At 40.5% G+C, this 15,465-nt stretch overlaps 1 protein-coding gene across 6 annotated transcripts in view; it reads left to right on the plus strand.

The window, feature by feature from the left end:
* Positions 1 to 497: 497 nt before the first annotated feature.
* MAP7D3 (MAP7 domain containing 3) overlaps positions 498 to 15,465 on the plus strand; it is a 34,196-nt gene continuing 19,228 nt past the window's right edge. For 2 of the 6 annotated variants that reach the window (XM_031660811.1, XM_009198345.4), the window contains exons 1-6: positions 498 to 823; positions 6,138 to 6,236; positions 6,340 to 6,423; positions 8,032 to 8,195; positions 11,553 to 11,670; positions 12,356 to 12,460. In XM_031660811.1, the coding sequence (XP_031516671.1) occupies positions 754 to 823; positions 6,138 to 6,236; positions 6,340 to 6,423; positions 8,032 to 8,195; positions 11,553 to 11,670; positions 12,356 to 12,460 (640 nt within the window). In that variant the 5' untranslated portion in view covers positions 498 to 753. The remainder of the gene's footprint in view (positions 824 to 6,137; positions 6,237 to 6,339; positions 6,424 to 8,031; positions 8,196 to 11,552; positions 11,671 to 12,355; positions 12,461 to 15,465) is intronic. The other 4 variants (XM_009198343.4, XM_009198348.4, XM_009198347.4 and 1 more) reach the window with 3 other exon arrangements.

Here is a 15,465-nt window from a genome sequence, read left to right on the forward strand (position 1 = left end):
TCATAAAGGCAAGCGCCCATGAAGTGAGGTCTGCCCCTTAAAGGAGCCTCAGGCCAATTACGGCTTTCCTTGTGAATGGGAAAAACATTCTGCAACCTGGTAGAGTCTCTCCCAAAATCCGGAGAGATTGACGCCAATAAGTCCTCTGCCTCTCTTTAAAGACTCACAAACATCTTAAAGATATTTCACCCAACTTTGAGACCTATGTATCATGATTTATTGCGCAACAGTTTAGGGAAGTCCACTCATGATGGGGCCCCTAGCACCTCAAAGCAACCCTGCCACTCTCAACCTCTCCTTGGGCCTCTTCCCCCAACTTGGGTCTTTCTTTGTGTAGTGTTTCAAGGACTAGTAAACTCACGATACAAGTGCACCCAGGAGGCACGCCGTAAATGCTCTTTAAATGAATGAATGAATGACGAAGAAATGTTACTGCGTTGCTAGGTAAAGGTGAAGAAAGGAATGTTGGGGGCCAAGCTGGGTGCTGATTGGCTAGTCCCCACAATGCAGTAAGGGCAGAGCACGGAACGTAGGAGAGGGTTTCTTTAGACCAGGCAGTCGCTGCCCAGCCGGTCAGGACGTGGGACGCAAGGGGCAATCCTGCCTGGTTCGCAGGTCCGAGGCGGGCGCGGTGGCCCTTTGGGCCCCGCCCCGCCCCGCCTACCGGCAGCCAGGCCAAGGCCCAAGCGGAGGTCGCGCCGACGCCTGCGCAATGTATGCGGAGAGCCACCACCGCCTCCGGTCCCGACTCCGATGATGGCGGACGGCGCCGCCGCTGGCGCTGGCGGCAGCACATCTTTGAGAGAGCTGCGGGCACGGATGGGTGAGCGGGCGGGCGGCTCCCGAGGGTGGTTCGGGCCCGCGTGGGAGGTGGTGTTCCCGCAGCCCCCGGGCCGTCGGAGCGGCGCAGCGCGGGCCACAAAACTTTTCCCTGCAGTCGCCTCGTGCTATCCGGTCCTCCCCTCACCCCCGCCGGAGTGCCCTGGGACGGGACAGGGAGTAGCCTTGGGCCGGGGGTGGGGGGTTGAAATGGTCTGCCGACGCCGCGAGCCGCCTGAGTCCCGCCGCCAACGGTCGAACTGCCGCTGCCAACGGTCTAAGCCCCGTGGACGCGGCGCGAGGGAACTCACAGGCTCTGCTTCGACGGGTGGGGCGGGGGCGGCTGGAACCCGGACCCCGCGGACCGCCCCGAGCCCCGTCTGCCCTTGGGGGGCGGCGGCCGCCCGCGCAGCCGCCCCAACGAACGCGCAGCTGCCCCAACGAACGCGCAGCTGCCTGGGATGTGCGGGCGCCCGCGGGGACTCCGCGCGCCGGCGCCGCCTCCGTGGCCAGGCAGCCTTTCCAGGCACGGAAAATTTGAGTTATCCCCCAGCCCGGGTCGTGGCGAGTTTAGGCGCTTTTACTGTCGCAGTCCTTGCCTCTCCCAAAGGCTTACCTCCTGCACCCTCCCAGTCAAGGTTCAGGGAAGAAGCTGGGTGAGGGTGGGGATACTTAAAAGTTGATTTAAAAGTTGGGATGCAACTTGGCTCTTTGCATCTCCTGATTTGCCTGCTGTAGCACATGACTTAGACAAGATGTCATCTTCCGTGGGACATCTTGCAGTCCCTAGGCTGAACTGAACGAGAATCAGCACTTCAGAGTGCTTTTTCCTCAACGGGTCCCATCGCCAAAAAGTTTTTCTCTCCTCGAAAACCGTTAATCTTACACAATTTGACAGCGCATTGCTTGGTCCAGGAGACTGCTCCACTACCTGAGAGAGGATTTCTTCCTTGCAGGAGGTTGCCTTTAGCCTGTTAGCCTAGTTCCCTCTGCTATGAGCGCGAATAAAACGATTTTATTACTTTTAATTGAATTTGTTAGGGTTTTTTTTTTTTTTTTGCATTTGCAATTAAAAAGTTAGATTGTTTACGACTGGGAAGCCGTACGTCACTTGAGAAGACTTTGAATCAGCTCTCCAAAGACTGTGTCAGAAGCATATACTACATACACTTTCACCATTCATCAGGGAGAAAAGAATCTTCCTTCCGTGTCTAAACTTATGGTTCACCTAGAAAGAGAGTCTCCAATAAATTGTGTTGCTTATTGGTACCCGTGGCTCTCAGACACTGGTTTATTTCAGTGATTTAGATTAACCAGCATTACTCCAATATGGTGAAGAAGTTGTGAGCCGGATAAACCCCTAAAAACAATTGTGTATCAGATGTTGGAAAGTGTTTTAAAATTATATATGGAACAGATACTTGAATTCACAGCATTTCAAACCAAAAACTTAACAGCCACGTAGAAGTCTTAACCTAGAACCCTGGTTTAAATCCTTGCTGCCCACTTCATGTTAGGAATTGGAAATATCGCACGTTAGACTTTTTTCACAGAGCACCAACTTGACCAGAACTGCCCTTTAGATCTCAGCGTTTTCCTGAAAGGGTCAAGGAGAAGATGTTTTTGCTAAAATGTTGTTTTCATCTTCTGCTGGGAGCCTGTCAGCAAGAGTTAAAACTGTCTTGAATACATAACATATAAATGCACAGCACAGTCAAAATACATTTATTTTATACATTTGTGTATGCATTCAACAGATACATGTGTATATATATATGTGTGTTACATATAAAGTGTAAATATATATTTGTCAAGTGATGTTTTCTGTGCATAGCACTGTGCTGAGGTTGTAACATACCGAATATTTATTTTAACAAAACACATGTGTTTATATTTTTATGCAGAATTGTTTTAAAATAAAAATTAATTTGAATATTTCAACCAGATGAGCGTAAGAAACTTGCCACTGACATATCACCTTTCCCTTCTTGTTTTTCTAAATTCACCAGTGTTTCTCAGTTTAGAATAACTTATTCAAAGAATAATTTCTACCAATGCAGAAAAAGTTACTGAAATTGACAGCCAGATTATCATACAATTTTAGAGTTGGAGAAACCTTAAGATTATCTTGTCAGGCATCCAGAGTCCCAGCTGTAAAACCCTGGGGGCACTTCTACGACTTGAATGGGCACTCTCCTGAGGAGCTTAATATTTTTCCAAGTAGCCATTCCATTGTAGACAGCTCTAAATTGTAGAAAATTGTCTCCAATTTTGTCTTCAAGACAGCTATCTTTGGTTTGAACTTGGAGGTCTTCTGAAAGTCTCAGCCCTATGACTTTGGCTTTTGCTATTTGAGGCAAAATTCTGTGAATCTGCCTGATTTTTATGGTTCGCTGATGGCAGATTTCTTTTCCTGTTATTTTTTCTTAATATTTCAAAATAAAGTTGCTTTGAAATTTACAGTTAAATCAAGTTCTGGCTTCACCACTTACTACTTGTGTGAATTGGGAAAGTTATGTTTAGCTTCAGTTTCCTCAACTGTTAAAAAAAAAAAATTGGGGAAAATAATTATGTTCACTTTATAGGATTGTTGTAAGAATTACATGCAGTAGGCCAGGCGCGGTGGCTCACGCCTGTAATCCCAGCACTTTGGGAGGCGAGGCGGGCGGATCACGAGGTCAGGAGATCGAGACCATCCTGGCTAACATGGTGAAACCCCGTCTCTACTAAAAAAAAACACAAAACATTAGCCGGGTGTGGTGGCAGGCGCCTGTAGTCGCAGCTACTCGGGAGGCTGAGGCAGGAGAATGGCATGAACCCAGGAGGCGGAGCTTGCAGTGAGCCGAGATGCACCACTGCACTCTAGCCTGGGTGAAAGAGTGAGACTCTGTCTCAAAAAAAAAAAAAAAAAAAAAATTTACATGAAGTAATACAAATGAGCTTTGTAAATGGTGACATGATATACAATATGTGTTATGGACGTTTTTAGAAAAGTTCCATAAATACAGATTAAGATTCATAATTCAGTTTTAGTAATAAACTACACATTTTCTTATTTAATCTCTGGACAAAATATAGCTTTTACTTTAATTTTGGATTTAGAATTAGTATAAGGACTACAGAAATACCTTGCTGTTACTTTTAACTGAATATTAAGTAAATTCCCTCATTCATTTAAATGCATGTTAAGTAAATTCTTCCATTCAATGAAGTTGAATAAAATGTTGACTTTAATATATCCAGACATAAAGGTGTTATCCCATTTTCTGGACATTTTAAATAATTTTTAAACCCTGTCCTTTCTGTTAATGTATTTCTTACCAGTAGGAATTTGAATACAAAGGTCTAAAAATCAGATTTGATACTACTACTACATTAACCTTTATATGATTTGGTTCATTATTCTCACCACAGCTACTTCTAAGGTTATTTCTGTTTAATAAGATTTTTAATTAGCCTGGTAAAAATGTACTTTTTTTGAGACAGGGTCTCTCTCTGTCGCCCAGGCTGGAGTGCAGTGGGATGCTAAAGGCTCACTGCAGCCTCAAACTCTTGGGCTCAGCCTCCTGAGTAGCTGAGACTACAGGTGTGCACCACCACACCCAGCTAATTTTTGTATTTTTATAGAGATGGGGATTTGCCATGTTGCCCAGGCTGGTTCCAAACTCCTGACCTCAAGTGATCCACTTGCCTTGGCCTCCCAAAGTGCTGGGATTACGTGCATTAGCCACCACTCTGGGCCAAAAATGTAGATTTTGAGAGAAATTATCAGCTAAATAATGTCAAATACAGACTATCCTTAGGACTTCTAAACAGGAGAACTGAATGTGTAAAAACAATACTTACAAGTACTTTATTGTTTTCTCTGTGCTCACATAAAAATGTTGCAAGTGGGTATATAGGAGTGTCTATAGACTAAGAATTTTTGTTAATATACTAGTGCTCAAATTCAGAAAATAATTGTGGTCCATGGAATTGCCAGTAGTTAAATTATTAAGGAAGCTGAGAAGAGTCTCGTCTTCAAATTAGGCTAGGTCATATATTATCTGGGCTGTTCAGCCCCTGGGGTTAAAAAAAAAAAAATGGTGATCCTTATGGCAGCAATTGTGATGTCACTTTCAAGGTTATGCTGTAAAATAACTCCCTCAGTGGCAATTAACACCTCAGAGTTCATTCATTTTATAAGTCCAAGGACAGCCCCTCTATTCCCTCAGTTACTTTAACTGCCCATCTTCAACCATTATATTTTTCTTAATACATAGAAACCAGACTTGTATGCAGCATCACAGGGGCTTACCTCCTGTGCATTTCTACAAGGGAAGAAGAGTTAGTTTTCATACTCTTTTTGAAGATGCTCAGTATTGTGGGGCATTTTAGATATAGCCATATGTGGAATTAAAGGGTTCAGGGATTCCCCTATAATAACTCATGTGTGTCATCCTGGAATTTTAGTTTTCTTGCTTTTCCTCATACTGTGCTTTCCTAATCTTACACTTCACCCTTATCGAAGTTTATCACTTTTCTGCCTGTTTACACGTTTGTTTGCACCTTGTACAGTTTATATTTGTTTGCTTGACATCTACCTAGAATGATACCATCTCATTGGAGATTACTTTTTCTAAAAGCCTATTTATTTCTCCACCTTCAATATGCATCAGAATAGAGCTTTTAACAACTGTAGATGCCTGGGCCCCACACCCAGAGACTGGTGGTGGGGAGCAGGCAGGCAGGCATTGCTGATTTTCTAAAAGTGAGTTAGGTGATTCCAGTGTGCAATCAGGGTAGAAAGCCCCTGATTTAGGTAATTTATAAGTGTACTCCTTAACATTGGTTGGGCCTGATCTTTTTCACTGAGTATTTCACTGTTAACACTTTGCTTCCCGATTCAGATCCATAAATTCTTAACCTGTTATCTTCTGAATTTCCAATTTATGGTGAAGCTTAGTTTTTCCAATTCCTTGCCAGCTCAGTTTTTCTAACACTTGGTGTAATGTTTCATTTGAGACATTTTTGAGATCTATTAATCATTGGCTCCTACTCATCCACAAGCTTATGCTGCCACCGCCACTAACAACTCAATTATCTTTATGTCTGCAAATACCCTGGCCCATCTTAGTAAACACTTTAAATTCTTTGTTAAAGTATTGCTGAAGATCATAGGTGTTCAATATATCTTTGTTGTTGACCCAGATGAAATCAGTCATGATTTATAGAAGTGATCCTATCCTTTATCATCAAATACAACTGGCCGTGGTTTGCTGACTCCTGTGTTAGTTATTCGTATTCTTAACATCTAATTCCTTATCTCTGTATTTTAGTTGCTGCAGCAAACGAGATTGCTAAGGAAAGGAGGAAGCAAGGTGTGGTTAATCGTGTTGCAACCCATTCCTCAAATATAAGATCGACATTTAAACCAGGTATAATTTCTCTGATGCTTTGATAGATGTCAAAGTGTCATATCTTTAAAATTTGATATCCTATTAATATCTAACTATATTCTGTTTTTTTTTTTTTTTTTAGTAATCGATGGATCCATGCTTAAAAATGACATAAAACAAAGATTAGCAAGAGAGCGCAGAGAGGAGAAAAGGAGACAGCAAGACGGTATATTTTAGACCTTTTTTCAAAAATCAAAATGAATTTTATGTTGTTGTATATTGCAAAGTGTTTTTAACTTACTCCTCCTAATTTGTTTATATGATAGAGTATAATTTTTATATTATGTATTATTTTGGATTAAATCTTTTTACTAAATCAGGTAAAGAAGACCCATGAAAATTCTTTGATTAAGTTGTTTAATTTTCGGAGGAGTAGTGTGTCTTAGCTTTGATTTTCTGAAAACTAAGGTCTGGAAATTTCTTCAATATTTGTAAAAACAATCAGAATGAGATTTCAGTAAAAGTGATTCTTTTTTTTTTTTTTTGAGACAGAGTCTCACTTTGTCACCCAGGCTGGAGTGTAGTGGCACAATCTCGATTCACTGCAACCTCTGCCTCCCAGGTTCATGCCATTCTCCTGCCTCAGCCTCCCAAGTAGCTGGGACTACAGGCAGCTGCCACCACGCCCGGCTAATTTTTTTTATTTTTATTAGAGATGGGGTTTCACCATGTTAGCCAGGATGGTCTCGATCTCCTGACCTCATGATCCACCTGCCTCGGCCTCCCAAATTGCTGGGATTACAGGCGTGAGCCACCACACCTGGCCAGTAAAAGTGATTCTAAAACTGAAAATAAATTGCCAATAATCCTAATATAGATAAGATGAAAAGCATGTTACCAAGTTGTAAAAAGATTATCCTTTTAGATCCTAATTTATACAGAGTCACACTTCAGAAGCATTTAGTGAGGGAAAATTTGAATATAGAAAAAATTGTGCTCTCCTATAATGTGGTATATGGTTGAGTCCATTAATGTAAAACTGGCATGTTTAATATGATCTGTATAGATGAGGACTTTGAAAGAAGTTTCCTAGTAGAAGGGAACAAAACATATATCCTGTCCATGTGGTTTTTAAAAATTAGTATTTTAATGTACAGCATATTAATATGGTAGGGTTTGACTTTAGCTCAAATCAACAGAAATATCACATGAAAGAAAATATTTTTTCTTAATTTGGAATTGTAGTTTGGACAGGATAAGAGTCATTTGGCATAGACAATCCAGTTCTCCAGAGTTAAATGAATACTCAGTGAAAATGGTTCTTCAGTGGCTACCTCTGTTCACTTTTTTTTTTTTTTTTTTTTTTTTTTGAGACGGAGTTTCGCTCTATGGCCCAGGCTGGAGTGCAGTGGCCAGATCTCAGCTCACTACAAGCTCTGCCTCCCGGGTTCACGCCATTCTCCTGCCTCAGCCTCCCAAGTAGCTGGGACTACAGGCGCCCGCCACCTTGCCCGGCTAGTTTTTTTTTTTTGTACTTTTTAGTAGAGACGGGGTTTCACCATATTAACCAGGATGGTCTCGATCTCCTGACCTCGTGATCCGCCCGTCTCGGCCTCCCAAAGTGCTGGGATTACAGGCTTGAGCCACCGCGCCCGGCCTTGAGCCACCGCGCCCGGCCTCTGTTCACTTTTATAATAAATCTTTAGTTACTAGCACAGGTTGTGTTAAGAAAGGGAATGAGATATGTTAACTTTTTCCTTCTGTGTGTGTGATGTGGAAAATCTAAATATTTTCTTGGCTCTTACACCTTGAAAATGTATTTGGAATATTTCAGCCAATAAAGAAACACAACTACTTGAAAAAGAAAGAAAGACCAAGCTCCAATATGAAAAACAGATGGAGGAAAGACAGAGAAAGCTGAAGGAACGAAAAGAGAAAGAAGAACAACGGAGAATAGCCGCAGAAGAAAAAAGACACCAGAAGGATGAAGCACAAAAGGTACGTAATTTTACAGCCTATACATGAGAGGATAATCTGTGTTGCCTGAGTCTGGAATATTGTTTTCTCAGGCCTTCTCTGCCTTACTGGCCCTGTAGAAAGGGAACCAATCCCAGCTCTTTCTTCTTCGTTTCCCCTTCCCCTCAGCATTATATAGGCTCTTACTCATGTCCTGATAAGATCCCAGGAGCTTAGATCCACTAGCCTAGGGAATGGGGAGCGTTCCAAATCCAGGAACAAAACCCCGTCCACCTTCAGGACTTGCACATGAGGTACCTGTGGCCTGGGGTTTGTTCTGAGTGGCTATGTTTACTACCAAAAAGCATTCACTGTTGTCTCATTGCCTGCAGAATAAGGGCAGACCCCACTGTCTGACCCTCCCTGACATCCCTCATCTGACTGATTTCTCACAACTCCTTTAAGAGTGTGACTCCTGAGCCAAATCAGGGCACTCGCTCTCCCTTTCAGCTTCCCTGGCTCCCTGTGGTGCACACTCACACTCTCTCCCTCTCTACCCTCTGTCCCCATGTTCCTCACATTCCCTTTCCTGACAGGGCCCCTCTGGATGTGTGGTTCAGAGTCAGCATTCTTGCTTTTGTTTTGTGGCACTGCCCCTCTCGTTTCCTTTCTGGATTCTCTTTTGGTGTCCTTGGCACTCTGTTGGGATGAGTCCGTGGCTTTGTTATGCCCTCTCCTTTTCACTTCTGTACCTCTTCAGTTTGTCTTTTGTGGTACTGGGCATCTGGCTACCTGTCTCATTCTGTATGATTCTGACACCTAATTTTTCTCTTGTAGGTCATTTCACTACTTGACTTGGAGTATGCTTGACTCCTTCTGAATCTAGCGTGGTCTCTGTGACACCGTTTTCTATCTTCCTGGCATTCTCTCTTTCTCTTTATTCCAGGGATTTTTTTTTCTCTCTGAGACAGAGTCTCACTCTGTCGCCCAGGCTGGAGTGCAGTGACATGATCTTGGCTCACTGCAACCTCTGGCCCCCGGGTTCAAGCAGTTCTCCTGCCTCAGCCTCCCAAGTAGCTGGGATTACAGGCGCCCACCACCACGCCTGGCTAATTTTCATATTTTTAGTAGAGATGGGGTTTCACTATCTTGGCCAGGCTGGTCTTGAACTCCTGACCTCGTGATGCACCCTCCTCGACCTCCCAAAGTGCTGGGATTACAGGCGTGAGTCACCCTGCCCAGCCCATTACAGGGATTCTTAAGTGTCCCTAAATAAACCTTAGTCTATCTTTTGGTCTCTGTCTGACTCTGGCCTTTTTTTGCCTGAGGCAGCTCGCTTTTCTTTTTTCTGTCTTTGTCTTAGCTTCTGTCTGTTTTTCCCCATCTTTATATCCTCTGCCTGCCTTTCTCTCAGTGTGTTGTATTTTTATTTCCCTCTCTTATTTTCTGTCGCTCTAATATTTACGTTTCTTTTTCTCTCCTTTTCTCTTTGGTTCCATTTCTCCCATGAAGCTTCCTCTTGTCTTTCTCTGCGGCGCTCAGTTTCCTCCCTCATCCATACCGTTGCTCTTCTACGTGCTTCCTCTCCAGCCCTGCACCCGATCTGGAGAGCTTCCTGATTCTAGGACACTTCTTATACCACCTCTTCCCCATCCATGGTGTACTGTGTCTCTATCTCTCTCTTTCTGAACCTTTTTCTGTGGTTGTTTATGTTCTGTTTCATGCTCTAGTATTTGGTAGACTCTCATTCAGAATTTCTGTCACTTCCCATCATCCTCTGTGAAACATCTCTTATTTTACTTATCTGTAGTGAAGAGATGAAGGCCAGAGAGAGAGAGAGAGAGAGAGAGAGAGAGAGAGAGAGAGAATGAACTAAGTAAAGATAAACCAAGAAAGAACCAAGAACTAAGTAAAGAACCAAAGAAAGTGAAATATAAACTGTGTGTAGAGTGAGTGGGAGTCCATGGAGGAGAGAGACAAGTCACAGGGACTGAGACCAAAAAATAAAGACTATCTTAGAGAAAGAGGAAGCTGCCAGAGAGAACACAGAGAAGAGAAGAGAATGCAGAAGAATGACACTACAGACAGAAAGGGAGCCACGGACATGGCAGGAGAAGGGGCAAAAGAAAACCCCAGATAGCTAGTGCAGGGGAGTCCCAGACAGAACAGGGGACATGGGACACTGTAAGCAGGCTACATATAGCAAAAGAGAGGAATTCTGGAGAGCAGAAAAAAACCCATACTCAGTGGTGCTGAGGTGTATATGAAATGGGATAGGAACTTCCACATGAGCCCTGGGTGGCCATAGTGTGAGAAGGGATCTGGAAGAGAGCACAGTAGGTAATGCATTTGGAAACGGTGGAATAGAATCAGAAATAGTTTAATAATACAAAGTTAATCTTTGTTTTTAGTCTATTATAGTTTCAGGGTTTGTAAGTAATTCAGAACAACTGCCTTTCTGTTAGAAAATACAGTTTTCAAATGTTGCCATTATATCAACTTTAAGAATTGCAGTTGCTTTTCTTCTCAGAAGATACGGCTCCTCTCCATTTTCCTAGTACATTTATCTTTGCCCTTGGTAGAAACAGTAGAGGCTTTGTAAGAATGGCGTTTGCTGTGAAACGGTTGTTGTTAGGGAAAAATAGAAGACCTTTGGTCCTAAAAGTTGATTTGCTTACCTGAGTTCATGCTATGGTACAGTACAAGGATGAGAAATATTTGAGAGAAGAGCTCATTTCTGGAAGTGGAGTTGTTTTGCTACAGCATGGCATTTACTTTGTATAGCTGTTGTCTTAATCAGTTTAAGTTAAAGTTGAGGTCAAGACAAATATATTGATTGTCTTTTTTGAAACTTTATTTTTATTAGTTAACACCAGAATTTAAGCTGTTACAGATGTGAGTATAATAGATGATTCTGGTATAAATTTAACTTTCATGTGTGCTGATTTTTCCCCTGCCTCCTTCCACAAAGAATTTAAGATGACTTAAAAATACATACCACACCAGATGATAAAATAAATGGTTGGGGGAATCAAGCAGAGGGGAAAATTAAGGTAGGCAAATAAAACATAAGGTATGATTAGCATACATAAAAGTACACCAATCAGTCTTTGCACAGTTGCTAGAAAGAGGCTACACATTTGGCTCTAAGTTTCCTAATGATATAAACAAAGAGGAAAGCGTGGTCATTTTCTCAATGCAGGGTCCATAAGATAAAAAAAAATGAGTTATTTAGGAGAAGCACTGGTACTGATAGATAGCTGAGACATATCGCCAATTATCTTAAACTTTTACCTGAGACAGAAATTTGGTTATGGTTTATTTTATAAGCTACAGATCAAAATTATACTGACTAATATAATGAATATGTAAAAATATGTTGGCATTTATTTTAAATAGGAAAAATTTACAGCCATTCTTTATCGTACTTTGGAACGGAGGAGACTTGCTGACGATTATCAACAAAAAAGATGGTCATGGGGAGGCTCTGCAATGGCGAATTCTGAGAGCAAAACTGGTAATTAATACACCTGTTAAATTTTAAGTTTGTTTATGTTCTTATTTAAATATTGGCTATGAGTAGAAGCTTGCATTTACAGCAAGGTTTTAGTGTTTGTATCCTAAACAAAAATACTGTACATAGTAAACTTAAATTTGTATTATATGCCATTGCAAAGGAAACAGGTGAAATGTTATAGTAGATTTTAATTAGCTCAATATACCTAAAATCTTATTTAAACTTATAATCAGCACAAAAATGATGAATAATGAGTAAGTTTTACGCAGCTTATCGAATGCATATTTTTAAAAATAAGTCTACCTTGTCTACTATTGATTCAGTGTAAATTTTCTTATATGCACATAATTCTACACAATTTCAGAAAACAAAAGTAAAATTTATATAGTTTAGAAGGATTGGCCAGTTGCCGTGGCTCAAGCCTGTAGTCCCAACACTTTGAGAGGCCAAGGCAGGCAGATCACTTGAGGTCAAGAGTTTGAGACAAGCCTGACCAACATGGTGAAGCCCCGTCTCAATTTAAAAAAAAAAAAAAAAAAATTGATTGACTGGCAGTGAATATTGTGAGCTTGAGTAATGTAAGTCTGTGCTCCATAGAACTATATCATGAAAACTCATTTTGTTTCAGTTAATGATGCTTTCCTCCTTGAAATATGATTACAGTAAGTATTATGTCTTTTCTCAGCCAATAAACGATCTGCATCTACTGAAAAACTTGAACAGGGAGCTTCTGCTTTAATCAGACAAATGCCTTTGTCATCGGCAAGCCTTCAAAATTCCGTTGCCAAAAGTAAGTAGTTATTTCATGTATTCTACTGAATTTCTATTTAATGAAATCAGTTATTTATATTTTTACAGTACCACCTATTTAGATTGTGGAACATTTAGGTTTATTTCAAAAGAGTCCCATGTTACTTTACAGCAGAGGGAGAGAGTTAGTCATACTTTTTTTTTTTTTTTTTTTTGAGACAGAGTCACGCTCTATTGCCCAGGCTGGAGTGCAGTGGCATGATCTTGGCTCACTGCAACCTCTGCCTCATGGGCTCAAGCGATTCTCGTGCCTCAGCCTCCCAAGTAGCTGGGATTACAGACATGCATCACCATGCCCAGCTACCTTTTGTACTTTTGGTAGAGACGGGGTTCCACCATGTTGGCCAGGCTGGTCTCGAACTCCTGACCTCAAGTGATCCACCCACCTCGGCCTCCCAAAGTGCTGGGATTACAGGCGTGAGCCACCATGCCTGGCCTTGTATTTTCATCAATATACTTGTTTCATGATGTTTGTGTTAATCATATCAGATGGGATTATTGGACCTCAGTAGCTGAAACTGAAACATATTTTGGTCAAAAGACATTGCCATTAAGTGGCATAATTGTTTATTTGAAAATCAGTTCATATTCTACCAACCTATAAGTGAAATTATGTTTTCTACAGACTGGTTAGACTAGTTATTCAATTTCCATTAAGTATTGTGAATATTACCTCATTTTAGAAAAATAATAGCATATATATAGCAGTGGACAGGTTGATCTGCATTACATATGTCATATTTGTTATTCACAATTATCTTAGAAAATTGACAGACAAATATAATTGCCTTCCTTGTTTTATAATTAAGACTCCAAGAAATTCAGTGATTTCTACTGTAACATCTTTTTCTGTGGTTTATATTTTGGTCATTTGATAGATGGATCGTGATATTTAAATTGTACCTTTCATTTATAAGTCAATGTTTTCCCCCAAAAGCAAATAAAGTGATAATGATGTTTAATGATAGACGTATTGCCAAGCTCCACTTTACTACTCTTCCTAATGGCAACATAGAGTTGTTTCAAATACAGTGAAGTTGTCTACTATGAATAATTCAAATATCTTTTTGTTTCTGGTGTGTACCCTTTTAATTAGTGTTCCTTATTAAAAGAAAAATCTATACCCAAGTGTGTGTCAATAACCATGTCTGGCTTGTAGCACATGGTGCCTCTCACTGATAATTGAAATGGATTAGGCAACCATACCCATCAATCCAAAAAAAGGATCCCTTTTCTTTCCAGAGGAAAAAAAGGAGTGTTCTTGAGAGGAAAAAGAGAGAACAAATTCCACATCATTCCTTTAAACTTAGCCATTAAAAAAGATGAGGAAGGATGGCTTTTGTGCCTTGTGAATTGAATAAGGCATAATTATAGTTTGAATTTTAAAATGTTTGTTTTGCATTATTAGGTGTCTCGACAATTTTTGAGCAATGCTTATTGCTGTAAAATTCCAGTACAGCAAAAGATTTTGGATACCATTTAAAGTGTAATTAATTGTAGCAGTAGTTAACCTTATGGAAAAGATTTCCATTTTTGCCTAAAACAATATAGTTTTTAATATGTTGAAAAGGATTTAGAGGGGGAAAGGATTTCTGTTCAAACTTACATTGTGTTATTTGTACTTTTAGGACTCTTAAAATTTCAATGATGAGCTTGAGAGGTCTTTTATTTTATTGTCAGTCTGAGTATATCACATTTTCTCTTGTATTGGTCTGAGAAAAGTTCATCCACTTACCACCTCCACCCTCAATGTGCTTTCCCAAAGCATTTTTATGTATAGTCTGGGTTCATTCATAGATTAATATGGGAAGATTTTCTCTGGCACCTTGCTTATAATATGGTAAAATTAATTTATTATTCACCAACTAAATCCTTTAGAAAAATTAGATAACATTAATTGCAGTGCCAAGTTTATGTACTTTCATTTTAATATATCTTAATTGTTCCACAAGCATTGACTCTGTTTTACTATCTAATTGCTTTCAGGAATTAGCAAAGATTTATCTCATAGACATTTATTACATATTTAATATAATGAGCAAAAGCCTTATTAGTGAGACAGGTCAAGAGAAGGGACAGATAATGACTTCAGGATAATAATTAGTTAAATTGTACTGCGACGGAGCAATTCCAAATAAAACTTTTAAAATGATTTCTTTATTAACTTTTATTACAAGAAGGTATGTGTGGAAGACACTTTGTGAAATAACTTGCTTAAAGGTACAGTATGTTGCACACTCTGAAATAATGAATGCTATAATTAATGATTTCTAAGAAATAAAATCCATATTGGCAATGTCTTACCTTTAAATTGAAATGAAACCTGGTCAATTCAGAGAGATCAACATTTTAAACTCAAATGAAGTTAATAATGTAACCTGTAATATTTTAAATAACTATTTTAAATCCGGGTTGATTCAAGTAGTCTACTTTTTTCTACTCATTGCTGATTCATAATAACTGCTCACACCATTTTGTCATTTTTTGCAGTATGCTAATGAAAGGTACCGACTTTAATCATATGATCGAACCACCTCTGTGGTTCATGCTGCTCAATCATGTTATTAATTCAAGGAATTTTCAGATGATGCTGTGTTGTCAACATGTACTTTAGTTTACAAATCCCCGAAAGATAAATTATTATTACTATTATTATTTTTGAAACGGAGTCTTGCTCTATCGCCCGGGCTGGAGTGCAGTGGCCGGATCTCAGCTCACTGCAAGCTCCGCCTCCCGGATTTAGGCCATTCTCCTGCCTCAGCCTCCGGAGTAGCTGGGACTACAGGCGCCCGCCACCTCGCCCGGCTAGTTTTTTGTATTTTTAGTAGAGACGGGGTTTCACCGGGTTAGCCAGGATGGTCTCGATCTCCTGACCTCGTGATCCGCCCGTCTGGGCCTCCCAAAGTGCTGGGATTACAGGCTTGAGCCACCGCGCCCAGCCGAGAAATTGTTTTTAATTCCGTGATTTTGTCAGTAGATATTGGG

The sequence above is a fragment of the Papio anubis genome, chromosome X (assembly GCF_008728515.1).
Source record: "Papio anubis isolate 15944 chromosome X, Panubis1.0, whole genome shotgun sequence".
Classification (NCBI taxonomy): Eukaryota; Metazoa; Chordata; class Mammalia; order Primates; family Cercopithecidae; genus Papio; species Papio anubis.